Genomic DNA, 17,257 nt, shown 5'->3' with positions numbered 1-17,257 from the left:
GAGGGGGAATGTCATTTCCATTTTTTTCATTCAATTAAACTGTAAAAAATTGGGTTATAAAACCTAATCAGATTGTAGCAAGGGGATTTCCTTCGATTGACAAAGAGAAGCAATTCAAAGAACTTCATTTTTTCATTCCAAAAAAATAGAGGCCATTTCCAAAGGTGATTTCTAACATTTCTTCATTTCAAGCAATGTTTTTTTTTTTAATTTGAAAACAAATAGAAAAAAAGAGAAAGGTTCGAAACAGTATAGGGGTGGCCTGAGTTCCTCATCGGAGCCGACTTCAACGGGGAGGAGCAAAGTGGTCGGAAGTTGAGGGTACCCTTGGGCTTTAAGGGTCTCGTCTGGGTTATGGGGGGGCGCTTTAAGGGTAAATATAGAAAATGAAGGTTTGTTTTTTTTATTAGGTTCTAGGCTTCCCGACCACAGTTGAAGGTTGCCGGAGTTCTGGTAGAGCAAATTTCCAGCGGTTTTGGTCTTAAGGAGTCTCGGCCATGGTGATATAGAAGAGAGAAGAGGGTGAAGTGTTCGGTCTGATCGTGGTGGGTTTAGGTATGTTGATATAGAAGATTAAGGATAATATGTAGCAACATATCTCCTCAACTATTTTCCATCGATTGATCTATCAGATAGGGTATTTCTTTCTATATTATTACTTAATAAGTGATGGTTCCTTGTTATGACAAGCAGTGAGACCCGATAACCATTGCTACCGACAAAACAATAGGCATGCCAATTAGGATTCTTCCGATGAGAAGCGCCAAAAGATTGTCAATACCATCTCTATATCTCTGTTGGACCGGGTACATTACCATGATCTCAATGACCATTCCGACAACAATCGAGCAGATACAGAGGTTACCAATGGCTGCCAATGCCTGTTCCATTAAGGTGTTCGATAGCAATTGGTTATTATCACATAATCTAAACATGATTGATTTGCATCATCACATAGAAACACGACCACGATTATAATATTTGGTGGAAGTGACCAACATTGCTGGTGTTATCAGCAAGGTGAGCAGCCATACAAAAGAAGGTATGAACACCGGTGTCAAGGACAACAACCTCGATCTCACTTTTTTTGTCGGTAGATCCTGAGAAAACCTCGTCACCTGGATCCTTGGTTATAGGTAGGGACTCACCGATGAGGGAAAATTGATCTATCTTAAGTGCATCGCCTTCCTAAAGACGAGCTTCCGCCGATATGATATCTCCCAATTTGACACTAATTACGTCTCCTAGTACCAGAATTGCAGCTTCTTGTTCACCCCATTTGTAATTTGTTTTAAATACTTACAAAGTTAACTATGAAGTTGATGGAACATAGGAAATGAGCTCTAGACTAGTAATGGAGAAGCAAATCAATGTACCTTTGTTTTGGGAGACAAATCGGCCGGTCGCGGCTTTACCAATGTTGTTTTCCTCGATGAAATTGATGGGTGAGAAGAATTGCAGTTTCATTAACATGGCACATCACCAAACTAGCAGAAGTTTACATTTTAATGACTGAAACTTAATAAAATAATAATGTTAGTTACCGAAAATTAAATTTTCTGAATTTGACGAGAAAAAATGTACAAATATTAAAAGTAAGTGACCAATCGTGTAGTTTACCCTTTTATTTTTTAATGATGACATGACATTATCTTAAGGTGATTCAACAACATCGCCATTAATTTTTTAACGATGAGTGACTTAAATGGAACCAAAATATAATATTAGACTTAATTTAAAAAATAATAGTTCAGTCACCAAAACAAAACTAAAATGATAGTTGGGTGACTAAATACGTAGTTTACCCAGGAAATTAATAACATAATCAGCCTAAGAGATGAATATCTATGGGGTAGCACGCCTAATTTTAAAGTATCCAACCATGTTTTTACTTGAGCCCAGTCCAAATCATTTCAATTTTTTGGATATTAATTTTCCCTCCCACTTGCCGCCTGTCCCAAAGAATCACATTGGTTGGATCAGTTGAGTTCATATGTTACACGTAAATTATATATGAATTCTGGTTGATTCAGTCATTACGTTAAATTCAACCATATGACTAATCAGTTAGCTTCATTTGTCCATAATTTCATTGTTTAGGGATTAAGTGGGATTCCAATCCTGCTCGCTCATCTTCTACTTAATAAAAAACCTGACCTTATGCTAGGGGTGTGCAAATCCGGATACCCGGATTTTCGGGTACCCGATTTCCGGTACCCGAAACTTTCAAGTCGGCGATTTTTCGGTCCGTGTCTTGACCCGGATGTTACAGATACCCGGTAATCGGGTATCCGGATTTTGAGGGTACCCGGTAATCGGGTACCCGATACCCGGTTTTTAATTTTTAATTTTCAAATTATTAATTTAAAAAAATATATACACAAATTTAAATGTTCGAAACTTCGAATTACATACTCTAATATCCGAACATAAAATTTAAAAGTTCGAAATAAAAAATATAATAATCTATAATATAAATAATTCATTATATTTTATATAATTATATATAAAAAAATAAAAAATAAAACTAACCGGGTACCCCGGGTACCCGGAAAATCTAGATTTTGTGACTCGGGCCCGACCCAGGAAATGTCGGGCTGGGTACCCGACCCAGCCGGGTAATTTTTTTAAAGAATTACCCGATTTTTTTAGATCTTGGTCGGCAGATCAATAAATCGAATTAACCGAATTATATAATTTTGCAGACCTTTACCTTATGCAAATCCGGATCCCATAAGCTCATACCTCCTGTAATTAATTAACCAAATCCCCAAGGTTCACTCGATGCCAACACGCTATTTACAACTATAATTTTTTTTTCTGAATGTATATTATTTTGAAACATCTTTGACGTGACTCTTTAAGAGCGTAAATGACCCACACACCTAGGGCCAAGAGGGTCCCTATCCTATCCCTAGGAACGATGAAAGGAGGCGTCGGCATGACTTTGCAAGTTGATCCCTAAGGCTAAATGAGATTTGGGGGCCTACACAAAATTCTTTTTGGGTTTGTTGAATCCCAAAATCCCATGTCTGTTACTCTACCGACCTCAGATCTATAAAGGTGTGTAGGAATTTCAAAAGGATTGTCGTCTCTAACATGCATTATCATATGGACTTAATCTGCAAATGCAAAGCCATAGTGTTTATAGGTAAAACTTCTTTCTAATCTGCAAATGCATGACAAGAATCATGCAAACTTTAATTCTCTACCGTTCCCCGTGTTTTGAAAATTGAATTGGACCGGTCGGTTCAATCGGTTCAATCGAAAATTATTGTCTAGTCCGGTTCAATCTATACCGGTTAAACCGCTTTTAGTGAACCGGCCAAAATCGCTACCGGAAAAAATCGGAAAAAATCAGAAAAAACCGTCAATTTTGTTTTTTTTTAAAAAAAAAATTTAAACGACGTCGTTTGTTAAACTAGCCAAGTCGAACTCGAGTATTGTTGAGCTCGACTCAAACTTGAAAACGTTAAAAGTAAGCTCAACTCCACTCAAACTCACTAATTAAAAATTATCAAGTTCAACTCAAACTCGAAATATAATATTGAAACTTAAACTCAAAAAAAAATTTAGAAGCTCGATTGAAGCCTAAAATTCGAGCTTGATTGAAGTGAAAGAATAGTTCACTCAATGCTCACCAAAAGTCTTCATGATTTTGAATGCCAAATTACCTCTATTATTTATAGAAATTAGTTGTGATGCTCTTCTATGTTTCTTAGCCATGTGGGATTATTTTATTCTCATATTTTCTCTTTAGACTTTTGGGAATGCTCTTATATGTTTCTTAGTCATATGAGATTGTTTTTAAAAAAAAATTAAACCAAACAATATCATTTTGTTATGATTTTTTTAGCCCAAAATTTATTTTTTAATTATAGTTATATAATTATATTTATTATTTAATATGTTTTACCTTAAATATTATGTTGTAATTAATTTGAATCATTTTGTTTCACTTGATTTTATGATTTTTAACTTATATATGTTATGACTTGCTTTGAATATGACTTTTGATATAAAAAATTATTTTTTATTAAATATTTTTGGTATTTTTATTTAATTTTTTAAATAATTATGACGTCGTCCGATTCTTCCGTCCGATCGAACCGTTTCGACCGATTGAACCAGTGAACCGATAAGATGACCGGTTCTCTAACCGGTCCGGTTCTAAAAACCATGACCGTTCCTCACAAAACAAGCAAAAAAAACACACACAGCAGTATCGTGTACGAGCTTAAAGAGCTGCAGATTCATGAAACTGAAACAATTGAGCATTTTGCAGTCTAAACTTCAGCAACAGAAGGCAGAACCAAATGACAAGGACTGAATTTCGTTCAACAATTGTAATCAGAAGAGCCATTATCTTCTATTTTTTTTAAAAAAAAGATGTACTTGTCACCTTACTTTGTACAAGATTATTCGGCTCCATAAAGAAACAAAATGAACGAAGAAGATGATATAAAAACCAAAAATTGCATTTCAAAGCAACTGAATCTAACCAGAAAAAAAAGCCAAAATCAACTTTGTTGTGTGAAATTCCTAATTCACAAGACTCCAGTAATCAATGTATGCGAATCGAGTCACAATTTACCATCACTCAGACATTGTTGCAAGTTGAAACTCCCCCTTACTACATCTGCAGAAAGTCAGAATACAGAAATGAGAGATCTTTAATAAAACCCATTTCTTTCATTTGTTTGGTTGCTGAGAAATCATCAGAAACAGAGATAAAAGGTCCCAAATTTTTTGAATTAAAAAAGACAAATAATATAAAGAAAATTTACCTTGCCGTTTTCAACCAACTCCGGGACCTTGTAAGAATCCACCGTTACCTCCGTCAGCCACAATCCAGGAAACAAGTACTATAACCAAAACAAAAAATCAACACAAATATAAAAAAATAACGGAAGACATCAAAAACAATCGGAAAAGTAAAAGTTTGAAAAGAAGAAAGAGAAGAAACTTACATCCAATTGCTTCTGAACGTTACGCGTTCGTTTCTTTGGCCTTCTCGGGGGACGGTGGTGACCAACCATGGCCATGAAATCCTCCTCGATCTCTTTCTTTGATAGCGCCACCGAAAATTTTGGTCGGGGCCTTTTCTTATCGGCGGCGGCCGACGCCGATGCCGACGACGGTCCATTGTCTCTTATTCTTGGTGACCGAAACACATCATTTTTCATCGGAGAACTATAATTGTAGTTAGTTACTTCTCCGTCAATCGGAGCCTTACACGCGGCACGTCTTGTCCTAAGATTCCACGGCCTCTGCTCCACCTCTACCGCAGGTGATTCTTCCCTCTCTTTCTCTTCAAGTTTCTGCTTATTTTTAGGCTCTTTGAATTCTTCATCATCATCGTCCGCGTCGTCGTCCCCGGACACTTCGTCTCTAAAAATTGCAACTTTGATCTCATCCGCCACCGTTTTAAGATCCTTCATGATCTTCTCCCTAACTGCCTCGATTCCCGCCGCCACCGGCTCTCCCTTCGGTATCCTCAACCGCTGCTCCCTCGCACAATCGGTGTTCTTGCTGCTGGGAGACGACGACTCCGATTCGCGCCGCCGCATTCCACCAACCACCAAACTCTCAACCTTCGACGGGGGAGATCGGCGCCTTTGGACGAAACCACGGCGACGACAATGCTGGTATTGATCGGTGACGCCAGAGGCCGCTGTTGCGGTGGCGTTAGAAGCATCGTCGAGTTTCTTACACGTGAGATATCTCCGATTCCCCCACTTTAAACAGGGAAGGTCGAAATTATGAAGAGGTTTGGATCTCGGGGGTCCCATCTCCGTCTCTCTATCACCAGAACACACCATTGATCGCATCACAGAGCGAGCTCAATCTTTCAACACCAAGAAAAATAAAAAATAAAAACAAAAGCTTTTTTTCTCTCTGAATTCCCAATGAAAATTTTCGATTTCCTCTTTATTTTTCAACTGCTTTAAAGAATTTGTGTTTATTTTTGCCGCCGCCGCCGCCGGTAGGTATCTTCTTTGCTATGCCAATCGCAGGGAAAGCGTAGAGAGAGTTTTCGTCATATGATAGATCATATGGGAGTGAGGGAAAAGGTTGGATGGGGCGGTTTTAACGTTCAGGTTATGAGATTCTCAAGGGTTTTATTGTAATTTCATTTTAAGAGGGTATTCTGCTAAAATGCACCTAGGTTACCGGATTTGGGGTTTTCTTGGGTGACAGCGTCCTATTTCAGTTGGCAAAACTCCGCGTTTCTTTTTTACTTTTTACATCATTTGCTTCATATAGTCCCTTAGTATATATGTATGTTATATATATTTAGTACTTATACCTTGATTTGATCATTTTTATTTTATTTTTTGATTTTTAGAATTTTGAAATTATAGTCCTAATCTATTCAATGTAAATTTACTTCGTATTTTAATCACAAACCAAGCGATAATAGTGGTAAATAAATTGTTGTTAATCTTTGAAATCACAGGTTTCGAGCATAAAGAATGTCAATGGTGTGAGTGTCTAATGTCAAATGGTTGTGAGTTATCTTTAAATATATAATGCCTTTTACTTGCACAAGATTAATAAAATTTAATAAATTTACTTCATATTTTAAAGGCTTAAATACAAAATAAGTGCTTAAACTACAAGGTGGTGTTTGGTTCGCTGGAATGTTTATGAGGGAATTTGAATCTGTGAAGGAATTAGAATCTGTAGGAATTGGAATCCAATTCCATATTCTGTTTGGTTGGTAGAAAATGGAATTGGAATCTAATTCCATATTATGTTTGGTTTGCAGACATGTCAGAATTTGATTTCAGTAATATAAAATGACAGAATTGTCCTTCTTGTTTTTTTCTTTATTTAGTTTATTTTAAAACTTACATGTAGTAATATATTATAAAAAATTAAAAAAAATTAAATTTTCATTTTATTGATTGATTATTCATTTTAATAAATTATAAAAATCATGCTAATAGACATTATAAGTTAAAATCATCGCAATAAAAATATGTTAATAAGTTACCAAAAGATAGAGAAATATTTCGATACATTCTAATCGGAGTATGTTAATTAGTTACCAAAAAATATACCAAAAATTATTTTTATTCAATATATGAATTAGAAACTCGACCCGACACGACTCAAAATAATAAAAAAATTATTTTATTCAATAAAAACATTGACTTAATTGAAAAAAATTATATATATAGGGGTATTATTATAATTATTCCTAAATATAGAAGGTAAAATTATATATATTTTTCGGCTCGGTCCGGTTTTTTTCACCCTAAACCCGAACCTGACCTGACCCGAATATCACACTTAAAAAAACCCGACCGACTCGACCCGAATATCACACTTAAAAAACCTGACCCGAACAAAATAAAGTTTCATCCGACCCGACCCGAATATATGAATTAGAACTCCGACCCGACCTGAAATAATAAAAAATTATTTTTATTTAATAAAAAAAGTGACTTAATCCGACCCGACCCGAATTATATATATTTTCGGGTCGGTCCGGTTATTTTCACCCTAAACCCGAACCCGACCCGATCCGACTCGAATATCACTTTTAAAAAAACCCGACCGAATCGACCCGAATATCACACTTAAAAAACCCAACCCGACTCGAACAAAATAAAGTTTCATCTGACCCGACCCGAATATATGAATTAGAAATCCGACCCGACTCAACCAGAAATAATAAAAAAAATATTTTTATTTAATAAAAACAGTGACTTAATCCGACCTGACACAAATTATATATATTTTCGGGTCGGTCCGGTTTATTTCACCCTAAACCCGAACCCGACCCGAATATCACACTTAAAAAACCCGACCCGAATATATGAATTAGAAATCCGACCCGACCCGAAATAATAAAAATTATTTTTATTTAATAAAAACAGTGACTTAATCCGACCCGACCCGAATTATATATATTTTCAGGTCGATCCGGTTTTTTTCACCCTAAACCCGAACCTAACCCGATCCGACCCGAATATTACACTTAAAAAAACCCGACCGACTCGACCTGAATATCACACTTAAAAAACCCGACCCGACTCGAACAAAATAAAGTTTCATCCGACCCGACCGTAATATATGAATTAGAAATCCGACCCGACCCAACCTAAAATAATAAAAAAAAAATTTATTTAATAAAAACAGTGACTTAATCTGACCCGACCCGAATTATATATATTTTCAGGTCGGTCCGATTTTTTTCACCCTAAACCAGAACCCGACCCGACCCGAATATCACACTTAAAAAAACCCGATCCGACCCGACCAAAATAAAGTTTCACCCGACCCGACCCGACCCTACCCGAATATATGAATTAGAAACCTGACCCGACCTGAAATAATAAAAAAATATATTTATTTAATATATGAATAAGTTACCAAAGGATTGATGATGGTAGTATGGTCAAATTTCAATTCCCTCCAACTAGGGAATTGAATTCCATCCATTTTTTGATGGAATTCACTTTCCCTCATTTGGTGGAATTGAATTCCATCAGAGATTCCAATTCTCTTGAAAAACTTGAACCAAACATGGGAAAGTGGTGAAATTGGATTCCAGTTCCCACCAATTCCAAGGATTCAATCCAACCAAACGCCACCTAATATTTTTCACGAATAAATGCCTAAATTATTTTTTGAATGATCTTGGTGCACACGTTACAAACGTTACCACTTTAAGTGCCTGGTGCTATCAACAACATTAATTTTCTTTGTTAAGTAACACGTCTCACAATTTGATAATTTTTAAAATTTTATTAATTTTTAAAAAAAAATTAAAATTATACTTAAAAAAACACAAAAATTTTGAAATAACCAAAACCTTCATTTCAACCCCTAAACCGTGCGCTGCCCGCCGTCCTTTCGACGAAGCTCCACATGACCTGACCTCCCCTCGGCGACCAAAACCCGTATGAAATCTTGATCGATCCACGGTGAATTGACGTTTTATATCATGCAAACCCTAGCTGAAAATCGTGATCCCACGCGATTCTGACAACTAATCGGCGGCAACTACGGCAGTGTATAACTAGGATGATAACAAGAACTACATCGACGAAGGTGGTCGTGACCGAAAATGAAGACAACGACTAGTTAGGGTTATGATTTGGGGGTTTTAAGGATCTTTTATAATTTAAGAGAAATTAGGGGTTTTTATAAATTAAATAATAATTTTAATATTTTAAAAAAATAAAAAATAAAAATAAAAATTATCATATTGTGACACATGTCACTTAACAGATGAAATTAACACCGTTAACGACCTAGACACCTAAAGTGGTACGTTTGTAACGTTAGGCACCTATCCGTAAAAAACACTATAGTTTGTGCACTCATTTTATATTTAAGCCTATTTTAAATTTGATCATATTTAATTCATACAATCTAATTAAATTATCATGTTATTTGGGTTTAAATTAAAATTTCAAAATTTGAAAAAATGCAGAAATTAATTTAACGACAAGTTTATAATTTTTATATAGTTTAAGGACTTATAACAACTTTTGGCCAAATTTTATTTATTCTTATTGTTTAGAGAATTTTTTTATTATTTTAAGAGCTGAAATTTTGATGAAATTGTAAAACGTGAAGTTGTGTGACAATGGGCAAATGAGTAATAACATTGTCAATGTGGCTCCTAATCAGTAATCACGAAATGAATGCTTTGTTTTTTAAATAGAAATAGTTAATTTTATAAAAAAATATTTAAAATTATAATAAAATTTTAAAATTAGAATTATAAAGTAAACATATAATTATAATATTTTCTTATAATTATTAATATGAGAATTTGGCATCTTATAAGGAAAATATGAAAAATTTATCAAAAAACTCGAACAAAATGTATATACAAATATAGCTGACTATTACATCAAACAAATCACAACAATGAATTAAATTATTAAATGATCACCGAAAAACGTAAATTAGATTCAAATATCATAAGAACACTATCTACGAAAACATATTACATATTCAAATCAATTTTGAAGGTCTAAACTTCAAAACAAAGAAAATCAATAAGACAATAAATGAGGCTCTTCTTTGATTAGTTGCAACTATGTTAAACCCATTTTGAGAAAAATAAACAAGAACGATTAAAACAACAAATACATATCATAAAGATAGAAAAAATCGTACCCTAAACATAAAATTATTAAAACCAAAACAAAAAAATATGAGATAAAAAATAGAAAAAATTATATTTTTTAATTAAAAAAAGTTATTTATATTGACAACGACATCTAAGGTTGATTCCACCACGTACTAATCAAAGATATAATCAAAATAATTTTGAAAGTTTTGTTTTTCTTTCAAATGCATGTGCGTGTTTGATTTAATTGTAAAAAATTTATAATTATTAGTATTTTTTGTAAAAAAAAATATATTTTGATAAACATTAATTGGGTGAATTAGGTCGGTTTACAAAAAAGTCAACTTAGCTTTTGAGTTTATATAACTTTTTATTCTGTACAAGTGGGAAAAAACCACAACGTTTAGTAGTACACCATCTAAGCAATTCTACCCCGTTGATATCAGCTAGGAGTAAATGTGAAAGTTCTTCAGGAGCTTTCTCTAACCATTGAGTCCCTTCATCTCTCTCGAGTGTTAGGTTCGCCAATCGTTCAGCGCAATGCTTCCATTCTCCCCAGTTATGTTTAATATCGGTAACCCAACCTTCCTTCTTCATCTCTTCACAGTCTTTGAAAATGGTTTCGTGTTGTATATCTTCAGACTCTTCCTTCTTCAGAGCGTCGATGACCCACTTAGCATCTGCTTCAATGATAAGGTTTCTTGCTCCCAATGTCTTGGCAAGGATCATTCCCTGCCAAATTCCCCATAGCTCAGCCAAAGCACTCATGGTTATTCGAATGTTTACCATGAGGCCGTGGATCCACTTCCCATTCTCATCTCTAATCAGCCCGTCCACCGCCGCCATTTCGGTTCTCGATTTTCAAGCCCCATCTGGCCATCTGTATTGAGGATCCAGCTTCCTCTCGGTGATCGTCTTCACTTAACCCACTTGGGTTATCGGGTAATTTTTAGACTTGTGTTGTTTGTGGCTTGTGTGATATCCCTTTCTAGTTTGTAGCTGTTGCTGATAATTTGACTTGGACTTGTATTGCTGCTGTTAAAGATTTTTTCGTTTCTAGCTTTCCATATCCCCTATGTTGTCGAAGCAAATCGGTTTCCCCAACCTATTCCTTCTTTATCATCTTTCCTGGCATGGCAACTCCATTTTAGCCATTCTTCGAATTTTCTGGAAGTAAATCTATCATCATAGTTTGTAGCTTTAGATTCCCTCCATACTAAACTTGTCGTTTTGCACCGTTGCAAAATGTGATCGATGGTTTCAGTTGTTTCTGGATAGATTGGGCAATTAGCGTCTTGAGTCATATTCTTCTTCGGCCGGACTTCGTTTGTATTTACTTTGTTCAAAACACATAACCGGATGAAGTTTCTAATTCTCTCTGTCATTACTACCCTCCAAATCCAATTGAAGTTTTGTGTTTGTTGGCTTAAGAGATTTAGGCTTGTAATGACTTTGAAGGTTGATTTTACTGAGAATTTTTCATCCTTGAAATAACCCCAAACAATTTTGTCTTCTTTTCGATCCGTCTCTCTCAGAGAAAGAGGTATGCTTCTAATTTGGTTTACTATATCCCTCAGAACCATATCTTGTAGTCATGGAGTTTCCAAGCTCGATCTTCCGTGATAAAATTGACTACCTTATCATCTTGGTTAGCTATAGTCTCAGTATACGATTCAATTAACTCTCTTTTGCCAACCCACTAATCGAACCAAAAGTTTGTTTGTTCTCCGTAGCGAATTTGGTGTCTGCAGCCTTTCTTTACTAAAAATGATGTGCAATATTCCTCTCCATGTTGGCAAACACTTGGTTGGATTCCCAACTTCTATAAATTTTTCTTGCTTCAGATACTTAGAATATTTTACACCAAAGAGCCTCTTTATCCTTAATCATTCTCCGGCCTTATTTTCCATTAAGGCGAGATTCATGTCTTTTGTCTTCCTAAGCCTGATCCCTCATACCTTTTTTGGCATGCATACCATGTCCTAGCTTACTAAATGGTTGTGAACGTATTCAGGGTCCCCTCCCCACAAAAAGTTACGATTTAACCTGTCTAGTCTATTGCATATTGATGTCGGCAGCATGATGATCTGTTGGAAATCCTTAAATTAAGGAGATTCTCTACCTTAGTTCTAGGAATTTCCTTGTAAATATTAGCTATAATCTAATTACTAATTTTTAGGGATAAACAAATTATTAGAGATTATTTTCTTTTTATTCTTTTTCTACTATGTTAAAAAGAGTGTACTCCTATTAGAAAAAATAAGACTTTTTCTTCTTCCTAAATCTGTTCATGGTATCGAGAGCCATAGGATTCATTCGATCCTACTCATTTGTCTCTCATCTCTCTTCCTAAACAATTTTTTTCCTTCCCTCATGGGTGATATCCATGAAACTCTCTCTGAGACTGAGATCTCACAAATTACTCAAAATCACAGCCAAGGAATCCCTCAAACTAACCTTTAACTCCTCTCTTACAATCACAAACCATCGATTAGATGGAAAAAATTTCCTGCAATGGTCTCAATCTGTCCTTATGGTTCTTCGTGGTCGAGGAAAAATTGGGTACATCAATGGAGACATTCCCCGACCAGCATCGACAAAATTTGGTTATGCAATTTGTAAGCTTAACAACACAATATTCATGGCTTGGCTTATAAATTCGATGGAAGGTAATATAAGCAGAACTTACCTTTTTTTCAAAACTACCAAAAAAATTTGGGATGCAATTAAGGAGAATTACTCGGATCTTGGAAATGCTTCCCAAGTATTCGAGATCAAATTAAAGTTGAAAGATATTCGGCAAGCAGCACTTGAAGTCACTCAATATTACAACAACCTAAAGATCTTACGGTAGAAGTTGAACATGTATTATGAAGCTGATTGGGGCGAGGGCTCAGAACACACCAAGTTCATGGATCATATTAACAAAGAGCATCTCTATGAGTTCCTAGCAGGACTAAATCGTGATCTTGATGAGGTCCGAGGACGAATACTAGGCAGAACCACACTACTAACCATTGGAGAAGCATTTACTGAAGTAAGGAGGGTAGAGAAACGACGTCTTATTATGTTGGGAGACACAAGAGAACTAAAACCTTTGACCACAGCTGGTCATCGTCCTTCCGAGAACATTGCCCTTTTTCGAAAGGCTCACAATCTCAAAGGTACAAGGCTGGAATTGATTCCAGTTCAAATAGGCCATGGTGTAGCCACTGTAACCAGGTTGGACATACCACGGAGAAATGCTTTAAACTCCATGGTTATCCTGGAACAAATCAAAAAGAAAACAAGACATCAATGATATATACTATTGAAGAAGATGCCCAGGATGTTCGGCTAACCAAAACTCAACTTGAGGCTCTTCATAAACTCCTCGGGACTCCTACAACCAGTGGGTCACTAGCTATTCAAGGTACTGCCGTAAATAGTACACATGAACCCATCTGGATACTAGATTCGGGTGCATCCAACCACATGACAGGTAATCTAAGTTTGTTTCATACATATTTACCTTGTCATGATCACTCCCGGATTCGCATAGCTGATGGATCTTACTCGCCGGTGGCTGGAATTGGAACAATCAGACTTACTGAAAAATTTTCCATTGATAAAGTTTTATATGTTCCAAATCTTTTTTGTAATTTACTCTCAATTAGCAAGCTTACCAAGGATGAGAAAGTACTTGCTGAATTTTCTGCTTTCGGTTGTGTGGTTCAGGAACAGGAATCGGGGAAGATGATTGGCACTGCTAAAGTTGATGATGGCTTATATATTTGGAATAAAAACAGTTCACAAGAAAGGATGGCCTTATCTACATCGAAAGAAGAATCTATCATGCTATGGCATCGTAGACTAGGACACCCTAATTTTATGTACTTGAAGAAACTGTTTCCTCTACTATTCCTAAATAAGAAAATAAGTTCCTTTAATTGTGAAGTTTGCCAACTGTCTTAACATACCCGTGTCCCTTATCCTTTGAAACCTTATGTTCAATCTCAACCTTTCTCTTTAATCCACAGTGATCTATGAGGAGCCAGTCGAATAAAAAATGTCACAGGGGTAGGTGGGTCATAACATTCATTGATGACCACACTAGAGTTCGTTGGGTCTATCTCCTCAAAGAAAAAATCGAAGTCTCTAGAGTCTTCCAAAGTTTTCACTCAATGATTCGAACTTAGTTCAATTCCAAAATTTACACCCTTAGAATTGATAATGGGAGAGAGTACTTTAATTCTATCCTAAGCCTTTATCTTTCTGAGTAAGGAATCATACATCAGAGTTCTTGTCCCAACACCCCTCAACAAATCAGAGTTTCCGAGAGGAAAAGCATACACCTTGTAGCCCTGGCTCGTGTTCTTATGTTTACTATGGGTGTACCGAAGTATTTATGGGGAGAAGCTGTTCTCACTGTTTGTTATCTTATAAACTGACTCCCATTAAAAGTATTAAACTTTCAAACACCTTTACATACTCTTCAAAATTTTTTTCCCCTTATTTCGTGTTTCTAATCTCCCAACCAAAACTTTCGGTTGCAAAGCATTTGTCCACAATCACCGATCTAAACTTGATCCTAGAGCCCACACTTGTGTCTTTCTCGGATACTCACCTACACAAAAGGAGTACAAGTGTTATTCTCCAACCCTACACCGAATGTTTGTGTCCCTTGATGTTACTTTCTTCAAAAACGAGCCATATTTTTCAGCCTCTCATCTTCAGGGGGAGATATTTAGTGAAGATGAGACCTTGAACAACCTTCTCATTATACCTCAAGATCCTATTAGTCCTACCACCACTACAAAACCTGCTGAAATTCCTACAGCCATTGCTGAAATTCCTACAGCCACTGCTTAAAATCTTACAACCACTGTAATTCCTGATTTGGACCCCGTTTTACTCGACTCCACTGTGCAGCAACAAGAAACAAGGGTGATTAACTATACAAATGAAGAAAAACAACCCTCTCCTCTTGAAAAACAAGAAGAAAAAATTCAGCAGCTTCGTGTGTACTCTAAAAAACATTAGCTTTGTGTGTACTCTCAGAAACATTAGCTTCCAGAAACTGAAACAGCAGTGCCAATGCCATCTTTACCCGAGGATTGTCCTGAGGATGAAGTTTCTCCTCCTTCGCCTTCCATTTATCGTCCAATTGCAGTAAGAAAGGGCACTAGAAGTTGCACTCAATATCCCATTTCTCGGTTTGTATCCTATGGGAACTTGTCTAAATCTTACAATGCCTTTATTTCTAATATTGACCCTGTAGAAACTCCAAAGAACATAGAAGAGGCTCTTAAGTCAACCAAATGGAAGCAAGCCTTGTTGGAAGAAATAAAGGCTCTTGAAGACAATAAAACGTGGGAAATATCTAAACTACCTACCGGGAAGAAGACAGTGGGTTGTAAGTGAATTTTCACTACGAAATTTAAACCAGATAGGAGCATAGTATAGCTCACAACCTTGTACACCATGACCGCACCAAGCATGTGGAAATTGATCGCCACTTTATTACGGAGAAAATTAACAAAGGGGAAGTTTGTGTTTCATATCTACCTACTCGACAACAAGTAGCAGATGTGTTAACCAAGAGCTTGAGCAGAAAAATGTTCGAAGAAATTATGGGCAAGCTAGGTTCGATTGACATCTACACTCCAGCTTGAGGGGGAGTGTTGGAAATCCTTAAATTAAGGAGATTCTCTACCTTTGTTTTAGGAATTTCCTTGTAAATATTAGCCATAATCTAATTACTAATTTTTAGGGATAGACTAATTATTAGAGATTATTTCATTTTTATTATTTTTCTGCTATGTTAAAAAGGGTGTACTCCTATTAGAAGAAAAAGTATGAATCAGAATTGCAGTTGTGACTGCTTGAATTACGGTTTTCTGTCTTGCCATCGAATGTACTTTGCCTTTCCAGTCCATTATTTTCTTCATCAACTTTTTGATTAGAGGAGCATATATATTCGCATTTCCTTTTTTTGTAGAATCGGGACTCCAAGGTACATCCTTAGGTTGTTTGTTCGAGGGATGCCACTCTACTGACTCAGATAGTCTGTCGTTTCTTCATTAATGTTACTAGAAATAAACATCTTGAAATTTTGAAGATTGATTTTAAGTCTCGATGCTGAACTAAAAATCTTCAAGCACTTATTTGTTCTAATCACTTGTTTTGACGTAGCTTCCTAAAATAAAAGTAAATCATTTGCAAAAAAAACAGGTGACTAATATCAGTTCCTCCACTTCTTAGTTTAATAGGTTTCCATTTCTTTCGTTCTGTATTTTCTAAAATCATATAAGATAATTGTTCCATCACAAGAATAAATAGACAAGGTGATAGGGGGTCTTCTTGTCTCAGGCCTTGTTCCGGGTTGTAACTGTCGGTTCTTTAGCTATTCCATAAAGGTTCGATGGTGATGAATTTAACATAGAACAAAATGATTTCTGTAAGTTTTTCGGGAAAGTTGAACTCTTTTAGTGTCTCTTGTAGGAACTGTCAACACACTTTGTCATAGGCCTTTTGTAGATCAATTTTCATAATCACCGCCCCTTTTCGTCCGTGGAGGTTCATAAGAGTGTGTACTGCTTCCTGCATCAAGAGAATATTGTCAATTGTGTTTCTTCTTTATAAAAAAACTGTTTTGGAAAGGACCAATTAATCTTTGTAGTGTCGAGCGTAAACGTGAACTAAGGTTTTGGCTAGTATTTTGTAGGCAGTATTGAGCAAGTTGATAGGTCGAAACATCATTTATCTATCCGCTGTCTCATTTTTCGGAATAAGTGCCATGTAAATCTTCAAGATTTTAGTGTTGATTTCCCAAAATTAATGGTTTCGTTCTCAAACTTTAATAGGGTATCTCGGACCGTATTCCTATTCTTGTAAAAAATGGGTTGTACTCTATCGGGTCCTGGTGCTTTAAGACTTTTCATGGAGAAGACCATTTCCTTGATTTCCTCTAGAGAGACATCCTTTAATAATTCGACTTTCTCTTCCTCCGTCATTTGTGGTCTAAATTTGTCATAAGGCTCGTTAGGTGGTTCGACCTCATTGTGGGTGACATCTCTTTATAGTCTCAACGATGTGGTTGATAAGGATTTGTTTCTGTGCACCAATTTTCTCCTACATAAAGGTCCATGATTCTGTTGTGTTTTCTCCTGATTTTTG

At 35.9% G+C, this 17,257-nt stretch overlaps 3 protein-coding genes across 4 annotated transcripts; all 3 read right to left on the bottom strand.

Moving 5' to 3' along the window:
- Nucleotides 1-680: 680 nt before the first annotated feature.
- On the bottom strand, nt 681-1,467 carry LOC120187646 (plasma membrane ATPase 4-like). Its single transcript, XM_039191319.1, has 3 exons — nt 1,377-1,467; nt 1,000-1,118; nt 681-881 (listed from the first exon to the last, which is right to left on the bottom strand). Exons 1-3 carry the CDS (start codon nt 1,465-1,467, stop codon nt 681-683), a joined length of 411 nt encoding a protein of 136 aa, XP_039047250.1.
- A 2,946-nt stretch (nt 1,468-4,413) lies between these two features.
- Nucleotides 4,414-6,082, bottom strand: LOC120187496. 2 transcript variants are annotated; one of them, XM_039191208.1, is made up of 3 exons: nt 4,971-6,081; nt 4,788-4,865; nt 4,414-4,639 (listed from the first exon to the last, which is right to left on the bottom strand). In XM_039191208.1, the coding sequence occupies exons 1-3, from the start codon at nt 5,829-5,831 to the stop codon at nt 4,634-4,636; spliced, it is 945 nt and encodes a 314-aa protein (XP_039047139.1). In that variant the 5' UTR covers nt 5,832-6,081; the 3' UTR covers nt 4,414-4,633. The 2 variants fall into 2 exon arrangements, with proteins under 2 accessions (XP_039047139.1, XP_039047138.1); XM_039191207.1 differs by lacking the exon at nt 4,414-4,639 and having other exon boundaries at nt 4,684-4,865; nt 4,971-6,082.
- A 4,362-nt stretch (nt 6,083-10,444) lies between these two features.
- On the bottom strand, nt 10,445-10,945 carry LOC120187645. Its single transcript, XM_039191318.1, has one exon. The coding sequence runs from the start codon at nt 10,943-10,945 to the stop codon at nt 10,445-10,447; it is 501 nt and encodes a 166-aa protein (XP_039047249.1).
- Nucleotides 10,946-17,257: the final 6,312 nt, after the last annotated feature.

The sequence above is a fragment of the Hibiscus syriacus genome, unplaced genomic scaffold (assembly GCF_006381635.1).
Source record: "Hibiscus syriacus cultivar Baekdansim isolate YM2019G1 unplaced genomic scaffold, ASM638163v2 tig00113725_pilon, whole genome shotgun sequence".
Classification (NCBI taxonomy): domain Eukaryota; kingdom Viridiplantae; phylum Streptophyta; class Magnoliopsida; order Malvales; family Malvaceae; genus Hibiscus; species Hibiscus syriacus.
The sequence above is the reverse complement of the archived record's forward strand: the minus strand, read 5'-3'. Positions and strand labels throughout refer to the sequence as shown.

Bases quoted from the DNA above. Each gene is read 5' to 3' on its own strand.
- LOC120187645 (XM_039191318.1), bottom strand. From the start codon at position 10,945: ATGGCGGCGGTGGACGGGCTGATTAGAGATGAGAATGGGAAGTGGATC.
- LOC120187496 (XM_039191207.1), bottom strand. From the start codon at position 5,831: ATGCGATCAATGGTGTGTTCTGGTGATAGAGAGACGGAGATGGGACCC. The intron at 4,866-4,970 runs GTAAGTTTCTTC...TTTTGGTTATAG, and splicing joins ACGTTCAGAAGCAATTGGAT to TACTTGTTTCCTGGATTGTG.
- LOC120187646 (XM_039191319.1), bottom strand. From the start codon at position 1,467: ATGAAACTGCAATTCTTCTCACCCATCAATTTCATCGAGGAAAACAAC. The intron at 1,119-1,376 runs GTACATTGATTT...CCAAGGATCCAG, and splicing joins ATTTGTCTCCCAAAACAAAG to GTGACGAGGTTTTCTCAGGA. The intron at 882-999 runs GTTGGTCACTTC...TTAATGGAACAG, and splicing joins TTGCTGATAACACCAGCAAT to GCATTGGCAGCCATTGGTAA.